The following is a 17,926-nucleotide window of genomic DNA, read 5'->3' as shown; positions in this document are numbered from 1 at the left end:
TATGTGTGCTATAAATGTGCCCGAGACTAGCTGGAGTCAGGGTCCCCCCCAGCCCTTTGCCTTTTCTGCCGCAGATGGCCCTTGATGGTAAAGACAACTGGAGCTTCAGCACCACTTGGTGCAAATTTCACCCTAAGAGCCCCTGAAAACCCTCTCCAAGACCCCACCCCACAGATGTGCTCAGGACTGACCGTGGCCATGTCGATGGAGGCCGTGGCTTCATCCATGATGAAGATGCTGGTCTTCCTCACGAAGGCCCGAGCCAGGCAGAACAGTTGCCTCTGGCCTTGGCTGAAATTCTCCCCACCTTCCGTGATGATGGCATCTGAGAACAGCCCCGGGCGGAGGAGCAGGGCTGAGTTAATCTGGCACTGGGAGTTTAGTAGACAGCATGGCTTAGGGCTGTTAGGAAGTGCATGGGGGCAAACACACGAGCGAGCGTGTGTCACAAGGACGGGGGGCGGGGGGGGGGGTGCAGAGCTGGACAGCTGCCATCTGCATCGACTACAAAGAGAAGTGCGCCCTCCGCAGGTGTGCGCCGCCGAGGCCCGGGCGGTCCTGGGGGCGCGTGGGTGGGTGTGCGCACTAGTGTGTATGTGCTGCGTGTGTGTGGGCCCTGGTGGGGTGAGTCTCTGAGGCCTGGCTTGGCCAGCCCCCACCGCCCCGGGGGCTGGAGCAAATACACCAAGGGTGTCCTCTGGGGTGGGGGCAGTCTTCCCTGCACCCTCGGGGGGGGGGGGGGGGGCCGGGCCTTGACTTCCCCCGCCCTCTCCTCCCTCGGGGCAGACCTGGGCGGCAGGGGGACGGCGCGGGCAGGACTGGACACGCTGCCGCGGCAGGATAGACTTGCAAGCGCATCTCCTGGTGACTCCTGCTGCCCCCCACGCCCTGCCCCGGGGCCCGGGGAGGAGGGAGCCCCTGAACTGACTGGTCGCATGGCCTGGGACAGCTCACTTGAGCTCCTGAGCTCCTGAAAGGGAAAACTACTGGTCCCTGGGGTCCTGCCGGGCCCTAGACTGTAAACGCTAGGGCATGGCCGTGAGCCTCCCCTCGCAGCCCCCCAGACGCCCTGGGGCGCCCGCCCAGCGGGAGTAGATACCCAGGCCTCCAGGCAGCGCCTTCACCACCAGCTTCAGCTGGGCGATCTCCAGGGCCTCCCACAGTGTGCTGTCCGAGCACTTCTTCTCCGGGTCCAGGTTAAACCTGGAGGGGGACAGGAAGCCCGCTCAGGGAGAGAAGCAGGGCCTGGCAGGGGGAGCAGTGAGTAAGAACGTGGCCTGGGGAAGGGTGGGTGCTGGCTGGAAGGGGGCGGCAGGTGGCAATGGGTGGAGGACGCGTGCCCAGCCCGAGGGTGGCGCTACCTCCACCAGTGCCTGCCTGGGCCTCACCGGGAAGAGAAAGGCCCGAAGGCAGCACCGTGAGGGACCAGGTCAGCCCCAGGGCTGCCCACCCAGGGAGGGGTACCCAGCTAGACACTCTTGGCCTCACCCAGCCGCTCCTCCTTACGCCCCAGCTCCAAGGGGCTGGGCCTGGGACCCAGCGGGGTGCCTGCCAGAGTGGTGGGGCTCACCGGATGGTGCCGCTGAAGAGGACGGGGTCCTGCAGGATGATAGAGAGGCGGGAGCGCAGGGTGTGCAGCGGCAGTTTGGCGATGTCGATGCCGTCAATGATGATGCGCCCTGTGTGGAGACCGTGTCCCAGGTGGGCCACTAGGGAGTGGGGGAGCTGGTGGTGCTGGGGACAGGTTCAGCCTGGGAACGTGGGTCCCATCGAGGATGCAGGGGGAGGCAGTGATTGCTGGGCCTCCTATGACGTCTAACCATACACCAGGACTGAGGTCCCATCTGGTGGGTCTGGGTACATGTGTTGTCACACAACTCACCCTCAAACATGTCCACCATGCGGAAGAAGGCAAGAGAGAAGGAAGACTTCCCACTGCCTGTGCGGCCGCAGATCCCAATCTGGAGAGAGGATGAGGTACACTGTGAGTACCTGGGGCTGGCTGGGATCTTCTGGGGCTGGCTCTGGGGTATGCAGGCATTGGAGGTCACGTCTCTTGTCCTGGCTTTCTGACCAGCTTTTTGGCCAGGGCTGCTTTCTGCAGAGGAGCCTCCCACGGGGACCCGCAAGCAAGTGCAGGGTACAGATGTCCATTTTCCTGGGCCTGGGTGTAGGTCTTGCTGTGCCTGGTATGTGGCTGCAGGGGAGCTGAGGGCACTGGTGCATACTCTGTGTGCACGGGTGTGATGGAGGGCCTGGGAGTGGCTCAGTGCAGTTGGCAGGGATGGATCTGTGAGCCCCATCTTAAACTGGAGTCATCTCTGACCCCATTGCTTCCCGCCCACAGGTGCCAACAGAAATGACAATCAGGACTAGTATAGAGATGGTGACACAGAAGGACAAGAGAGGTGGGGACAGATGGGAGGAGCCCGAGGCAGGGACAGAGGTACATCTAAAGGTCAGAAATAGTGAGGCAGACAGCCACACAGACAGAGGGGCAGTGGGGATCCCTGGGTGGCTCAGCGGTTTAGCGCCTGCCTTCGGCCCAGGGCATGATCCTGGAGTCCCGGGATCGAGTCCCACATCAGGCTCCCTGCATGGAGCCTGCTTCTCTCTCTGCCTGTGTCTCTGCCTCTCTCTCTGTGTCTCTCTCATGAATTAAAAAAAAAAAAAAAAGAAAGAAAGAAAGAAAGAAAAGAGGGGCAGAGACAAAGAGACAGAAGGAGAGGGGCCTTGTCAGAGCAGAGGAGGACTGTGGAGGGAATCAATCAGAGTTGGGTCAGAGTGCCAGGCAGGGGCTCCCTCCCCAGGACAAGTGTGGCCTCGCTGTCTGTCCTGAGGACTTGCTCTGAAGCTAAGGGGTGGGAGCAGTGCCCTGGGAGAGCCCCTGACCATTTGCAGGGGGGCCCTGACAAAAACCCTCTAAACCGGGGGAGCGTGGGGTGTTCATCCTCTTGGTGGGTGAGTGAGGGCAGCAGAAGGAGCAGGGAGGAGTAGAGGAGAGGGGGGCTGAGCCTTGTCAGTGTGAGGGGCCCAGGACCAGCCCTGGGGGAGGGGGTTCTGACCAGGTGGGAGCCCGGAGGCCCTGGGTGGGCATGAGCTGACACTGACCTTCTGTCCTGGGGAGATGAGGGCGTTGACATGCTTCAGCACTGGCTTCAGGGAGCTGTCATAGCGCACACTGAGGTTCTGGATCTGGATCTTCCCTTGGTCTGGCCAGTTCTTCGGGATGAGTGAGGGTGCTGAGGGCACACCGGGGCTCAGCCAGCCGACAGAGGCGGCAGCTGGCATCCAGGAGGGCCCCCCTTCTCCTACCACGCCCCCCGTCCAGGCCTCTCACCCAGCAGCCCCTCGTAACTCTCCGCCTCGGTTTTGAGGAGCCCATGGATGCGCTTCACAGCCCCCAGCTGGATCTCCATGTCCGCCAGGTTCCTCACCATCCAGTTGAGGTAGTTGGAGACCTGTGGCGAGTCAGGGAGCACTTGATCCAAGCCCGGCCACCAGCATGGCTCTTCTTACAGCTGAAGGGCCTGGAGCCCTCAGTGCCTTCTGCTGCCTCTTCATGGGGGTGTGGGGTCCCCCTGGAGGCACAGGGGGGTTAAGATGAATGTGGATCCTTACCCAGCATCTGTCTGGGGCCCCGGCCCTGGGTTAGCTCTCCTACCCACATGGTCCCTCCTGTATCAGACTCACAGTCACTTGGGAGAAGGCCTGGAGGTGCCTCAGATTCCCCGAGTGCGGGTATCTGAGCCCTCCCCTGTCCCAGTCTGCAGCCACTCACCATTAGGGCATAGGTAAGGCCCAGGCCCACCAGGCCAGCAGAGAGCTCCCTGTGCAGGGAGTTGGAGATGGAGGTCACGGCGGCGATGAGGACCACGCAGGCACCGATGTACTCCTGGGGAGGGAGGCGAGCCAGTGTGGGCCCCCAGGGTTGAAGCCACACAGCCCCCACCCGCCAAGCCCACCTCAGTCCCTTCAGGGCAGGGAGCAGCTCAGCCCAGCCACACTCCTACACGTTGTCAGACTAGCAGGAGGCCTTGATGGCTGGAGCCCCAGGAGACAGCGTGTGCACGAAGCTTATGCTGCTCCCCCCCGCTCCCCAGCCATCTGCGCGGGCCTGAACGTGTCTCACCAGCTGGCCCACACAGGTCACAGGGCCCACTCCAGACACACACTCGTCACAGTCAACCACACAGCTCTTCTGGCTCTTGGCGCCCACCTCAGGTACACTAGGCCCAGGGGGTGACGGGGAAGAGGGGGTGCAGCCAGACCCAAGGAGGGCTGCGGGGGGCTGGGGAAACAGGAGGGCTCGGCACCCGCCCTGTGCGCACAGGCAAGTGGTGTTCCGTGCTCTCTTCCTGCCCTCTGGTCGTGTCCCGGGGCCCTGGAGTTGGGGGCGGGTGGCACTTGCCATGCGGACTTCTAGCCATCTGTTGGCAGCCGTGAGGAAGAGGGAGGCGATGTTGTTGGAGTCCGTGTATTCGAGGAGCTTCTGCTGGAACCTAGCCTCATACCTGGAGGGAGGATGGGGAGGGTCTGAGGGTCCGCAGGTGCCCGGACTCTCCCTACTTACAGAGCAGCAGCCAGTGCATGTGCCATGTGTGACTTGATGTGTGCCATTCCTCCCTGGACTGCCCTTGGCTCCTTGCTACTTAATTCGAACTTGTCAAGACTCCCACCTCCTTCAAACTCCTGCTTTCACCCCAAGACCCGTTCTCTCCAGGGCCTCCCTATTACAGTAAAGGGCACCTCTGCCCACCTGGATGCTCAGACCAGAAACCGAGGAATCATCTAGATTCACGTCTAATCCCTGTACAAGACCTCTTACGTCTACATCCAAAATAGCCGTGTGTCTGCCTGCCTCTCCTGCTTGCTGCCCACAGACTCACCTGGCCTACTGCATCAGCCTCCCCAGAGGTCCCCCTGCTGTCTCCCCACAGCCTGCTCTGCACACAGCAGCCAGCCTAATCTTTGGAAATCATAAATTGCCTTCCATCTCTCCCCTGCTTCGAATATCAATGGCTTGAGCCCGTGTGAGCTGGCTCCTTCTATGCCACAAATTGCCTTGCTCACTGCCTTGTAGTCACAGAAGTTACAATAAAGTTAATTTATTACTTGCCCCTTTTCAGTTTCATGACAATACCAAGGTCTTTCCCACCCCAGGGCCTTTGTACATGCTGTCCCCTCTGCCCAGGAAGCTTTCTCCTCTGCTCCTCACAAGGCTGATTCCTCTCAGCCTTCAGGCTTTACCTTAAATGGTACCACCTCAGGGTGGCCTCTCCCGGCCTATGGTTCTCCATCTCTACAGCCTGTTTGCTTTGTAACCTCTGTTCATATATGTTCTTTTCTCTAGCTGCTTATCTCCCTCATGAGACCATAAAGCCTGTGAGAATGGAACCCGGGGCTGTTTTGTTCGGCAGGGCATCCGTAGCATCTGGCACTGTCAATAAATACTTGCTGAACAAATGGAACCTTCCATGACCCTCTAATGTAGATGGGATCTCTCTGTATGAGGAAGGAATTCTGGAGGCTTCTTTCCTTCCCTTGTGCCCTCACCATGTTCTCCTTGTGTTACTTTGAATGAACCTGCTTCTTCTCTCTGAGCAGCCTGGGCTCCTGGCATCTCTCCCTGGCCGCCCGCCCCCCCAACACCTGGCTGGCTTGGCCCAGCCCAGAGGAGGGGGCGGAGCACTTGTTTCATGATGAGCAAAGGAAAGAATGGGAGCTGTCGTAGCATTGGTCTCCGGGGAAACAACTGGGGACTCTCAGGGTTCAAGATGAGTCTTACTGGGCATTTGCTTTTCATTCTTGGAAGGTGTTTGTTCTGCTTTGATTGTTTCTGGGTGGAGGCGCTGCGCCTGACCTCTGTGTCTGAGAAGAGGAGAGCAAAGGGAGCCTCTAAGGTGTGAGAGTGTACGATTGCACAGCCACGGTGATGGTGTGACTGTGGGTGAGGTGTCTGTGGGTGAGTGCGCAGCCCGAAGTCTGAAGGGTGTGACTGGGTGCATGCTGGAGGCATCTACATGCTTGTGCACGTGTATGTGACGGGAGAGCCTGAGGGGTGGGTGTGCATGAGGGTGTGTGGGAGATGTGGCTTCTGAGCATTCTTACCTATTGGGTATGTGTCAGGACCGAGACTCAGTTTCCTCATTAGTAAAATGGAGACAGTAAGTTTCCACCTGGGCTGAAACACTGAGTCAACGGCTGGGTACTCTTGAAACATCTGGGAAAAAGCAGGACCTCCGGGACGCCTGGGTGGCTCAGCGGTTGAGCATCGGCCTTCAGCTTAGGGCATGATCCCGGGGTCCTGGGATCAAGTCCCACATTGGGCTCCCCACAGGGAGCCTGCTTCTCCCTCTGCTTATGTCTCACCCTCTTTCTCTGTGTCTCTCACAAATAAATAAATATATAAAATCTTAAAAAAAAAAAAAAAAAAGCAGGGCCTCCTAGAGAAACCAGACGGTCCCACAGGCCTGGGTTCCACGCCTAGCACTGGCTCTGACCGTGTGTGACCTCAGGCTGGTGACTCAGCCTTATCTGCTGAACGTGGCTGCTGAATGTATCTATGTCATGGGGCTCTTGTGAGCATTAAGTGCAATAACACACATACAGCACTTAGCACACTGCCAGGCATGTGTTAAGTGCATAATCGATAAATGCTAGTTAGCTCTCAACAGGGCAGGCTGCTGGGCAAGAACCAATGAATTAAACACACCCAGGGATGACTAAAAAGTCCTTCATCCACATGTAAAAGTCACCCACGGTGTCAGTGCAGGGTGTGGGAGGCCTCACTGGGCGGCAGTTCCTCCGACTGACCACAGGCTGTTGCGGGTGCTGCATCCACTCAGGTCCTACTGAGAGGGTCCAGCCCTCTTGAGGAAAGTCACAATCTCTCTGCCCCAGGCCCAGCCTGAAGGCCTCTGGGACACCATGTGTGGGAGGGGCAGTGCTAAGACTGAGTAGAGGCCAGGCCCAGGAGCGTCAAGGGCCCTGAAAGTCAAAGGAACTGGTGCAGTGCAGGCTTGAGACAGGAAGGGTGTCCGGAGGAGACCTTCGGGTCCTGCCAAGTTCCCAGGGGCTTCTGGGAAGAAGACAGAACAGGCTTGTACAGGGGCAGGGGCTGTCCAAGGAGCAGAGCCACGGCCAGGGCAGGCCTCTGCTTTGCTTTACTCAGACAAGGCCCCTAAGAGCATTTTCACTGGCACAGATGTCCCCAGGGAGTGAATGGGGCCACAGTGTTGCTCCAGGGGCCTGGGCACCTCTCCTAGAGCTTTGGGGCTTGGAGGAAGGACTCGCAAGCCTCCCTGGATCCTCTTGGCTGGTCCTTGAGCCCTAGGGTTACTCCTGGACATAGGACTGGGTGTCGCATGGTTACTGTCACATCCCACATAGCTTGCCGTCCTAAAAATAACCTGGAATCACTCTCTGGGTAAGGCTTAGAGACCAGAGGCCCAACTCTCTGAGTCAGGGGTCTCTGGCCTGTTTGGCCGGAGGAGGGATCAGACATCATCAGACAGAGGCTGGGGCAGGGAGAAATAGCCCCCCCCGCCCCCCCACCAAGGCAGCCTCAGAAGCTCCCGTCCAGCCCAACATCATGATTTAGGGTGGACTGCAGGGGCACTGGAGTTGGGGGTGGGGCATTCCTCCAACTTGGTGAACTTTTATTTACCCTTTGATGCTAGCCCTCATAGCATCTCCTCCATGAAGCCTTCCGTGAATGCCTCTCTTCTATGGTCCCGCAGTCTGTATTCTGAAGGCCTGTCACGTGGGGTTCTCCAGGGCTGCTCAAAGCCTGGGTTGTAAATCCTTCCAAGGCAGGGGCTCATCTGACTCATCTCTGTTTTTTTAGTGCCTGGCATGAATGCTTATCGAATGAATGGGCAGGTTCAAGTCTGGGCTTTATAGGACCTTAGCCAGATAGGTTACACAGTCTCTCTGAGCCTCAATTTCCTTATTTGGAAAATGGGAATAATCTTGCTGAGTGCCTTGGACTGAAGTGCAGAATGAATGAGATTGGCATGGAAAGCACTTAGCATAGTGTTTGAGTCCCTGGAGATTCCCAATAAAAGATGGGCTCAGGGCTGGCCCACATGATGTAAAAGCCTTTCTAGCATTGATATGTGAGGATATGTCCCAGCCCTGCTTCTTTGCATGCCCTGCCTTACTTCACAAAGGCTCTGGACTTGGCTGCAGGGCTGCGATTTTCCTCTCTGGATCATACAGTGGAACCCACAGGACCCGACCCCTCTGATGGACACCATCTAGGCTTTGGGGCCTGAGGAGGGGTTGAGAGACCTGTGTCCTGGGCCTCCCTAAGCCGAGCCCTGCAACTGAGTCACAGGACCTGTGGCCCTGGCCCCACTCCCACCCACCCTCACCTCAGGGTAGATCTGGTACCTGAAGGCCCGGATGGTGGTGAGACCTTCTACGGTTTCAGCAAAATGGGAGAGCAGAGGGAGCTGGGTGGTATCATCCAGCTGCTGCAGGTCCCTGTGCAAGGGAGCAGAGCAGAAGGGTAAGAAGGCAGGCTTGGGGCTCCACCTGGGTCTGAACCCCAGCTTCCCCCCCAAACGCTGTGTGGGTAAATGGCTTCCCCTGTCTGAGTCTTGGCGTCTCCCCGTGGGCAGACCATGGTACCCCCACCCCACCCCGTGTGTCTGTCCCTCAGCGTGCCGGTGCCGTCACTGTCATCCGGGGCCCTGTCCTCCTCCCCCAGGTGTCTGTCCCTCACTCTGCAGCACGGCTGGGCAGGCACTGGGGGTTCCCTTCCACGGGTCAGCAGCCTGCCCCTGCACACAGCTGGAGAGAGGACCTAACACACGAAGGGTTGCCCGGAGGAGACCTTCGGGTTGTGCCAGCCTCCAAGGGCTTTCAGTCGCCTCCCCAGGAGCCACAGTTGATTTAGGCACATCACAGGCAGTATCTAAAGAGCTCCTGGAGGGGCAAAGGCCAGAGGTTTCCATGGCAACAGAAGGGCTCCTGCTCCCCCCAGCTGCACAGTGACAAGTACATCAGTGTGTGTGGGGGTGCGAGGCCGGAAGCAGCTTTCCTGGACAGACTGTCCCCAGGGCAGAGCGGATGCCAGGGGAACAGGGTGGTTTCTCTGGCAGGAGAAATGAACTTTGTAAAACAGCTTGTACAGTGTTTAAAAAGCCACAGTGATTGTGAACATCAACATGCTCCTCGCGGGTGCCAGGAGATCCTACTCCACTCAGTACTCGGGCAAGGTAGTCATGGTCAAAATGCATCTAAATGTAATTGTTTTTATTGATAATCAGCATTCTGACTCTAGTTACTAATCAACCATGTGCACTTGGGAAAGGTACTTAACCTTTTGATTATAACCCACAGTAAGAAATACATTTTATGTTACAAGTCCATGTGCGCGCCCACACACCCACCCTTCTCCACGACCCAAACAAAGGTTTCATGAAGCAAAACTCACTGTTTCTATGTGCATACCATCGGATATTTTCTGTTCACTTTCATTTTTTAAAAAAAGGCTGGCTGCGGCCTGTAATACTGATTTCGTGACCCCGCTGATAGGTTGCAATTGGCAATTCGATAAACACGGGGTCTAGACAGTCTTTCAGATTTTCCCTAGAATTATTTGAATCTATGAGTTTTCACAGTCACTCCCAGAAAGAACTTCTAGAGAACGTTCTTAGGACATTCTGAGTAGGAAAGAAGCCCGTGTGGCTCCCGAGGCTCTGGAGGGCGAATGTGATGAAGGTGGAGGGCTCCCTCAGGTCAAGGCCTTGGGGCCTGCTCGGGCCCCCCTGGGCTGGGAGGTACAGTTGCCATAGCAGCCCTCCCATCAGGTGCCCTGGACTTCGTGCATCCGCAATCAGAGCGGTCACTGGACTCCAAACCCTGAGAGGCATTTTAGCAAAATGAATGAAGGGCATGAATGTGATCATACACCCAACCTGGCAGTTCCACTCCTGATCGTCTCGTCTAAGGAAATAATTCAGATGCTAATGGCAGTGTGTGTGTGTGTGCGTGCACACGCGTGTGTGCCAGCAGATGGTTACATCAGGGTGGTGGAAAATGAGTATCTCTTTTTCCTTCATTTCTACTTTCCGTTTCAGGGGGATTGTGACTCTACTACTTTTTGATGATTACCCTGTCAATGAGTACCGAACTACCCATGGCAAAGCACCTCCCATCCCTCATCCCCCTGAGGCTGGCAAAGGCTGCCGTCACCTGGATGCCACCCGGAAGTACTTCTGGATGAAGTAGCACACCACGGCCAGGGGCAAGAGGGCCACGAGGAACACAGGCGTGACATAGGAGATGACAGCCAGGGCTGAGACACAGAGCAGGGTGGAGCGGCTCAGGCATTCCAGCGTGGATGGGATGTGCTGACGGAGGGAGGGGGAGAGAGGGAGGTGAGTTTTGGTGTTTATCCTCAGGGTGTTACCCCTGCCATGTCTTGCTCTCTCACATTATTACAGGCACACGTCTTATCTCTCCAGCTACCCCGTAGGCTCCCTGAGAGCAGGAGTCAGGACTTTGTTTCCTCGCCATCTGGTACGGTGGTAAATGAAGAACACAAGCTGAATCGAAATGCATGTTCTTCACAAAATCAGTCACCTTGGTTCAGAATATGCTGGAACCCTACTGGAGTGGGTATTGGATGAAAGCCAAAGGGATGTGGTTGCCCTCACTCAGCCTTATCTTGCTGGTTTCACAGGGGAAGCCCCAAGCCCAGAGGCAGCATTATAATCAGATTGGGGCCCACTAGGTTCCTCCCACAGGGCTCTGATCACTAGGTGTGTGTGTGGGGGAGCAGCACGAGAGAGGAAAAGCTCGGGGGCCTGGCCTCTCTCTGAACTGGGGAAATGGGTCACAGTGCTGTGTACCTGGTCGATGGTGTTACAGTCAGCTGAAAATCTATTCAGGATGCTTCCAAGGGGCGTGGTCTCAAAAAACCTAAGACGCAAACAGAAGAAGAACGGTTACTCATCTGTTTATCTGTTCATCTGTTTATCTTGATTATCTTCCTGTTTATTGAATGAGGGTACTTATTTCTTTGATTTTAGTGTCTCTGGAGTCGTCCCCGGGTCTAGCTTCCTACGGGTGGTTGCCTTTGCAAGTCTGTAGATATCTGGTCTGTGTCCCTGAGAATTCCTGCAGCTGCCCAAAGGGGTGCTGGCCCCTCACTAACCTCTCTGGCTCTCCAGCCCACATGTGACCATGGCCACCTTCCTCAGCTGCTTGCTCAGCCTGACTCACTCAGCAGCTGTCCTGAGGACATAGAGTCTTCTCCAGAGGGACGATCTGCCAGGGGGAACGGGGCTCTGGGGACAGCCTGTCAGCTGGTTGACCAGTGAGGCTACTCTGGCTGTGATCCAGGACGGGCCCAACCCTAACCAGAGGGTTTCAGAAGCACAGATCTGGGACAAATAGAGGGTAAGTTACCCTTGAGGTCATGTCTGTGGGCCACAGAGAGCTCATGAGACTGAAAAGCAAAGGCGTAGTCAGATGGTGAGGCCTGGCACCAACAAGGGGCCAGTAACCTGTTTGCCTGTCGAGCTTTAAAGCTGAGTCAGCCAGTTGGTTGGGCAGGGACCACCTTAAACTAACTCTTTCACACCAAGGAGCCTTTGGGATTTGTGTCCATCCCATTCCAGGAGATCAAAGCATGTCCCCGTGTCCCCAGTGTCAGAACCTGCAGGCTGGCTGAGGGGGGAAGGGGAGAGCCGAATCTGTGGGTGGAGATGGGCAGATGGTACCTGCCTGGGGAAGGGAAACTGAGATCTACACGGAGCCTGCAGACGCTCACTTTGAAGGGCTGTTGTGACAATTAGATGAGCTGATCACGGAGACTCCTAGCACTGTGTGTGGCTGAGTAAATGCTGGTTCTCCTCTGCTTTCTGCCCCGAGGAGAGCACTTGGCACACACCGTGTCTCGGGGCCACACGCCCCGCGCCCCGCAGCCTGTGACAGAGGTTGCAGAGCTCCACTTTATAGACGGGAGAGCCGAGGCCCAGAGAACAGGGACTTGCCCGCAGCCCAGGCTGCCTGGGGGAGAGGGGTACCTCATGGGAGCCAGGATGATCCGGTTCAGCAGGCTGCGGTGCAAGCTTTTGGCCACCTTCAGCCCCGTCCACTCCACGGTGACCGACGTGACAAGGCACAACACAATGCCCAGGCTGCACAGCACCGTGAACACCATGGCGTAGACAGTCTGGTCGAGGGAGCACTCCTGGGCCGGGCAGAGAAGGAGGCGGGCTCCTGGGGGTGTCCCCGGCCCAGGCCTCCCCTCCCTGGCCCCTGCCCCGGGGCCGCCGGCCACACCTGGCTGAGGGAGCAGTTCCTGGCCGCGGGGCTCAGGGTCAGGGCGCTGTCGGTCCACTTGGCCAGCCAGTAGTCAATGGCCACCAGGACCATGTGCTTGAGCAGCTGGGAGAAGACGAGCAGCGACAGGAGCAGGATGCCGGCGGACGACAAATACTTGGCACAGGCTCGCCACGGGATCTTGGCTCGCTGGTGCAGCACCGAGGACAGGTTGTCCTCCTCCTCGCTCTCGGCGGCCTCCTCTGCAGGTGCAAGAACCCCCCGTGGCTTCACACTGCGCACCCCTCTGAGGGCGAACGGGGGGCACGTTATCCCTACTTACAGATGGGGAAGCTGAGGCACACAGAGGGGAAGGACTCGAATGGAAGTCACACTACCTCATCACCTTCCCTGAACCCCAAGCCTTGGCCGCCTGCCCCCCATGGTCAAGCAGAGCTCAGGCCACGATTTCACTGCCCATCCCACTGCCTGTACCTTCCTCCTCTTCCTCATCCTGCAGGAGGCCATCTCTTGAGGACATGGCCCGGGGCAGGCCCTGAGGTGGCTCTGTGGCTTTTCTCTCCACGACAGTCTCCTGAAAGACAGATACATCCTCAGAGGGTGCAGGGGGTGAAAGGGAGTGTGGGGGGCGGCAGTGACCAGTGTCGGGTTTCCAGGTTGCCACCTCTGGGGGAGGGTCTGAGTGGACCACAAGTTTGTCTTACCAGAATTTTTTTTTTAAGGATTTTGTTTACTTATTCATGAGACACACACACACACACACACACACACACACACACACACACAGAGAGAGAGAGAGAGAGAGAGAGAGAGAGAGAAACAGGCAGAGGGAGAAGCAGGCCCCATGGAGGGAGCCCGACGTGGGACTCAATCCCAGGTCTCCAGGATCAGGCCCTGGGCTGAAGGCGGTGCTAAACCACCGAGCCACCCGGTCTGCCCGTCTTACCAGATTTCCCTCCTTCCCGTTTATCAGCTAACAATAGCCTACTCTTCCTGTGGGAGTAGGGACCCTCGATGCTGGGTCGCTGCGACTCAGGTGGGCTGATCATTCTCCCAGGCTCCAGGGCTGAGACCCAGCACCGGCCAATCTCACGTTCCCCATCCCTGGCCCCAGGGCCACTCAGGGTGGGCATGTGACCAAAGTGGATGAAGGACAGTTAGCCTGGGATGTCCGCTGCCTGTCATGAGACAGGCAGTCTTTTGCTGGTGGAGGTGTCGAGCCAGGACAATGTGAGCTCCAGGCTGCTGACAGCTCTTTCTGCCACCAGGAGAATGAGGCCAGGCTGAGGGGAGCGGAGCCACGGGAGGGCACGGTACAGGTTCCCCGTGAGTGTTTAACTACCTGGATCCAGCTCTACCTGAAGCTGATGCCTTTTCCTTCCATGAAGCTTTATAACTAAATGGTTTCTGACTATTTCAGGATAAGGGGAAGGTGTCCACTGATTCTGCCCTGAGTAGCTGGCACAGGTCCTTGCTCTCCTCCGGCAGGCGGAGGTTCATGCTCAGCCCCCACATCTGTCCTTCGGGGGTTTTCCTAGGGCAATGAGGGCTAGGAAGGCCTCTGTGTGTTCAGGTTCTAACAGAACCATCCTCTCAGAGGCTGGCTGCCTGGCCCTTAGGACACACTCACCTTCTCCAGCTCTTGGTCCTGCCGATTCATGAGGGTCTTCCAGTGCTCAAAGAGCTGGCACTCAGACCTCTGGAAGTCCTTGAGCGTGCCCTCCCTCTGGATGGTGCCATCCTTCATCGCGATGATCTGGGCGGGGAGAGACAGACCTGCTGATGGGAAAGGGTGGTGGCAGCCACACCACCCCTCCCCAAGGAGTCTGAGATGGACCTGCACCCATCCTCTCCCCCCACACACCTGGCCCCTGGCTCTCCCACTGCCACGAGCCGGGACTGACAGCCGACCCTCCCTCACCGACGCACTGTCAGGATTTAGAGTTCAGTACTTCTGGGGGGGTAATTCTCAGTGGTTGCCCCATGGATGCTAAGGGGGTTTGCAGAGCAAATGAGTATACCCTGGTCAGGCTGTCGGATTCCTTGCCGGGATTCCATCAGGGGCAGCTGTTTTCACACACTTAACAGCTAAATGCACGCTACCTTCAGCGCCTCCTGACCACAGGTCTGGTAGTTCCCACCAATGGTTGACAAAGTACCTATTGGTCTAAGTGTGTGGGGCCTTGCCTCTTTGAAGTAAAAAAAACTGATTTTTATTTGAAACACTCAATGTTTCGCACTCCTAGACACTCGTCCTTAATTCAGAGCCCTGTCCCCGCTCCTTTCCCCCTACCCAGCCCACACTGGGGTGTAGGGAAGGATGCCTAGGAGGCTTGATCACGGACATTTCAAGTCAGTCATGTCTTTGTCTGCCTTCTTTGGACTAAAGATTGTCCAGAACTGCCCTGCCCAGGTCACCATGGAAACTCATAGATCTTCTGCACCTATTATAAGATTTTTTTAAAAATATGGATTCTCGGGATCCCTGGGTGGCGCAGCGGTTTGGCGCCTGCCTTTGGCCTAGGGCGCGATCCTGGAGACCTGGGATCGAATCCCACATCGGGCTCCCGGTGCATGGAGCCTGCTTCTCCCTCTGCCTGTGCCTCTGCCTCTCTCTCTCTCTCTCTCTCTCTCTGTTACTATCATAAATAAATAAAAATTAAAAAAAATATGGATTCTCCCCACCCCTTTTTCATAATAGAGGGAGGATTTTACCATAGGTAGAAGGAAGACTTAGGCCCATTTAGCACAGGCGTGCAGCTCCAGGAGACCCTCAATTTTCAGAGGCAAATTTAGATAGGAGTCAGGCAAGGCCCAGATTTTGAAAGTCACATGATTTCCAACTTAAAGCTTAAATGCTTTCCAATTAATCAAAAAGTAACTGTTGTCGACATATTGAGGAATATAGAAATTCAGTTAATGTGGAGTCTCGCAAAATTGCACTCTATTGATAATATTGAAGTTTCTACTGCTACCTACTTGCATTGTTTGTTTCCAGATTTTTCTGCCTGATCCTGACTTAAATGCTTCCTTGGTGGGTCAGAGGGTGGGAAGATGGCTCTTCCATCCAAACAGGCAGTCCCAGGGGGATCCCTGGGTGGCGCAGTGGTTTGGCGCCTGCCTTTGGCCCAGGGCGCGATCCTGGAGACCCGGGATCGAATCCCACATCGGGCTCCCGGTGCATGGAGCCTGCTTCTCCCTCTGCCTGTGTCTCTGCTTCTCTCTCTCTCTCTCTGTGACTATCATAAATAAATAAAGAAAAAAATATTTAAAAAAAACAAAACAAAACAAAAAAAAACAAACAGGCAGTCCCAAGGCCAGGGGGATGAGCCATCAAACTGGGCCATAAACAGAAGGTAGGAATTGAGTGTCTGCTTCGTTCTGAGACTTCTTGGTGTCAGCCTTGCATGTACCTACAGGGGCCCCAAGTGAGGATGGGAATGTCGGCAGCTCTAGGGGATACTGAACCCTTGGCCTGTGCAAGATCTGCTTGAGCCACTCAGCCTGCATGAAACCATTCAGTGTGGATCTCTTTGGCTTTGTGGCCCTCAGCGAGTGCAACTGAGACACTGACTCCTTTGAAGCTGTCCTGCCTCTCCCACTTCAGCCCTTCATAGCTTGACCTCCTGGTGGCCCCCTCACCCAGTCTGCATGTGGCAGGTACTGGAGCTTGTGAGTCACGAGGACCACTGTCCTCTTGTCGTCCTGGAGCAGCTCAAGGATCCCAGCCTGCATCAGGTGGTCACTCAGATGGACATCCAGAGCTGAGAAGGGGTCATCCTGGGCAGAGGAGAGAAGGTAGGGGCAAGTGTGGGGAGGGGGTTAAGAGTGAGAAAAAAAAAAACCCATCAGAGTTATCCCAGCTCTGGTCCAGGGACTGACACTAGTTAGCTGTGCTTGGACAATGCACTTAACCTCTCCGGGCTTTAGGCGGCTCATCTTAAAATGAGGCTGTTTTCAGTTCTTGCTCTCAAGCAGATGTAATCACAGGCACTTCTTGACTCCTGAACCTTCAATAGCTCCCCATTGCCCATGAAGTCCAAATTCCTTAGCATGGTAATCTAGTCTCTCTATGACCTGCTCAGTCTAGCTTTCTGGTCTCCCTTATCTGTTCTGTCCAAGTTCCCTGTACTCCAGGTTTTCAGGGAACTTGCCATTCCAGGTTTTTATGTATGCTCTTTCCTCTGCCCAAAGTGCCATTTTTCCTTTTGCCTGCCTGGTTAACCCTGCTCATTCTTCAGCGCTCTACCCTAGCTCTTCCTGGGTCCTTTCTTGACCTCCATGCCTAGCCTTCCCTCCTCTCAATTCCAGTTGTGATAGTTATATGTCCACTCTGTGAGGCCCCCAGGAACTGACACCCCTTATGTCCATGCCAGGTTCAGAGTAGGAGCTTAATACAACTTTGCTGAAATAAACCAAAATACCCACTTTATTTCTGCTAACAAGGTTGTTTAAAGCTCATCTAAGACCACGAAGAAGCCAAGACTTTGTAAAGTGCTATGCCAGGTGGTACCAAAGACGATGAACCTTTGCATTTTGAAATGTGTTTAGTGGGGAGCATTTATGTGTATTGGGGGCGGCAGAGGGAGAAGAAAGCCAGGATCAGAGACCTGAGGTTCCTTCTTCTGACTCCCTACCCAAACAGCCTCCCTCTTTCCTTCTGTTGAACTGACTCCTCTTTAATGTCCTCCTCCAGGAAGCTCTCCCTGACTATTCTAGCCCTCACAGCTGTCTCCTTGGATAAGGCTCCTTATAGACTGCACCACGCAGCCTGACTCAGCTGGGCTGTGGCTCTTGAGTGTGGGTGAGCTCTATCTCCCTAGTTAGAAATCTCTGAATCTTTGAGGCTGAGGGCTGGCTCTCAGAATTCTTCAGTGACAAGCACAGCACCTAATACAAAATGTGGCATGAAATAGGAAAGGGTTAGCTAATAAGCTGATCTCATGTTTGATTGCTAGTGGTTATCTGGAGCACTGTGTTGAGAAGGATTCTGAGGCCAGGTTAAGTTGCCCACAGAAACTTGATGTGGGGTTTCGCCGAGTTGCGTTCATGGATAATGCTGAATTTTCTATTACCACTGCCGTGATCATTGAGGGATGTCTGCTCTGGGCATGGGATGGAAAGTGGCAGCCTACATTCTACGTATCCACCGTGATTACAGTGGGACTAAATAAGTGTTGATAGTTTGGGGCTGTCCTACAGGGAGATGGCCTGTAACTACTACTCATTTCCCCTTATGGCTACCCAGAGTTCAGTGTGATGTCCACAGTGGGTCATGTGCACTATCCTTGCCTCAGCTTCCCCATCAATGATTAGGCAATATCTCTGGCAGGAGAGGCTTATTCCTGGAGAGGGAGGTTGTTGGGTGGTGTGCATGTGCGTGTGCACACGTGTGTGTGTGTGTGTGTGTGTGTGTAGGCAGTGAGGGAGGGAGGGCCCCAAGGGAGATACCAGTTAATATACTCACCAAGAAGACAACATTGGTGTGCTGGTACAGGGCTCGGGCCACACTGATTCGCTGGCGTTGGCCACCAGATAGATTGATGCCCTATGACCAAAGAGAGGAAAGGTCGTGCTCTCATCTCCCCTCAGAAAAGACTGTCCTGACCCTTACTTGGCTGTG

The 17,926-nt window shown here is 55.8% G+C and overlaps 1 protein-coding gene across 15 annotated transcripts in view; it reads right to left on the bottom strand.

Annotated features, from left to right (window-relative positions):
- Positions 1–17,926, bottom strand: part of ABCC8 (ATP binding cassette subfamily C member 8) — a 75,998-nt gene that overhangs the window by 1,148 nt on the left and 56,924 nt on the right. For 14 of the 15 annotated variants that reach the window (XM_026008165.2, XM_026008168.2, XM_026008167.2 and 11 more), the window contains 17 exons: positions 17,771–17,851; positions 15,946–16,083; positions 13,934–14,059; positions 12,778–12,877; positions 12,304–12,545; positions 12,045–12,211; positions 10,866–10,935; positions 10,207–10,364; positions 8,398–8,490; positions 4,412–4,514; positions 3,782–3,895; positions 3,341–3,461; positions 3,112–3,242; positions 1,883–1,961; positions 1,571–1,679; positions 1,100–1,203; positions 192–325 (listed from right to left, as the gene is read on the bottom strand). In XM_026008165.2, coding sequence (XP_025863950.2) covers positions 192–325; positions 1,100–1,203; positions 1,571–1,679; positions 1,883–1,961; positions 3,112–3,242; positions 3,341–3,461; positions 3,782–3,895; positions 4,412–4,514; positions 8,398–8,490; positions 10,207–10,364; positions 10,866–10,935; positions 12,045–12,211; positions 12,304–12,545; positions 12,778–12,877; positions 13,934–14,059; positions 15,946–16,083; positions 17,771–17,851 — 2,070 coding nt within the window. Of the gene's footprint in view, positions 1–191; positions 326–1,099; positions 1,204–1,570; positions 1,680–1,882; positions 1,962–3,111; positions 3,243–3,340; positions 3,582–3,781; positions 3,896–4,411; positions 4,515–8,397; positions 8,491–10,206; positions 10,365–10,865; positions 10,936–12,044; positions 12,212–12,303; positions 12,546–12,777; positions 12,878–13,933; positions 14,060–15,945; positions 16,084–17,770; positions 17,852–17,926 lie in introns of all 15 variants that reach the window. The other variant, XR_011995080.1, reaches the window with a different exon arrangement.

Source organism: Vulpes vulpes, chromosome 11, assembly GCF_048418805.1.
Source record: "Vulpes vulpes isolate BD-2025 chromosome 11, VulVul3, whole genome shotgun sequence".
NCBI lineage: Eukaryota > Metazoa > Chordata > Mammalia > Carnivora > Canidae > Vulpes > Vulpes vulpes.
Note: the sequence above shows the minus strand (reverse complement) of the source record. Positions and strands in the feature narration are given on the sequence as shown.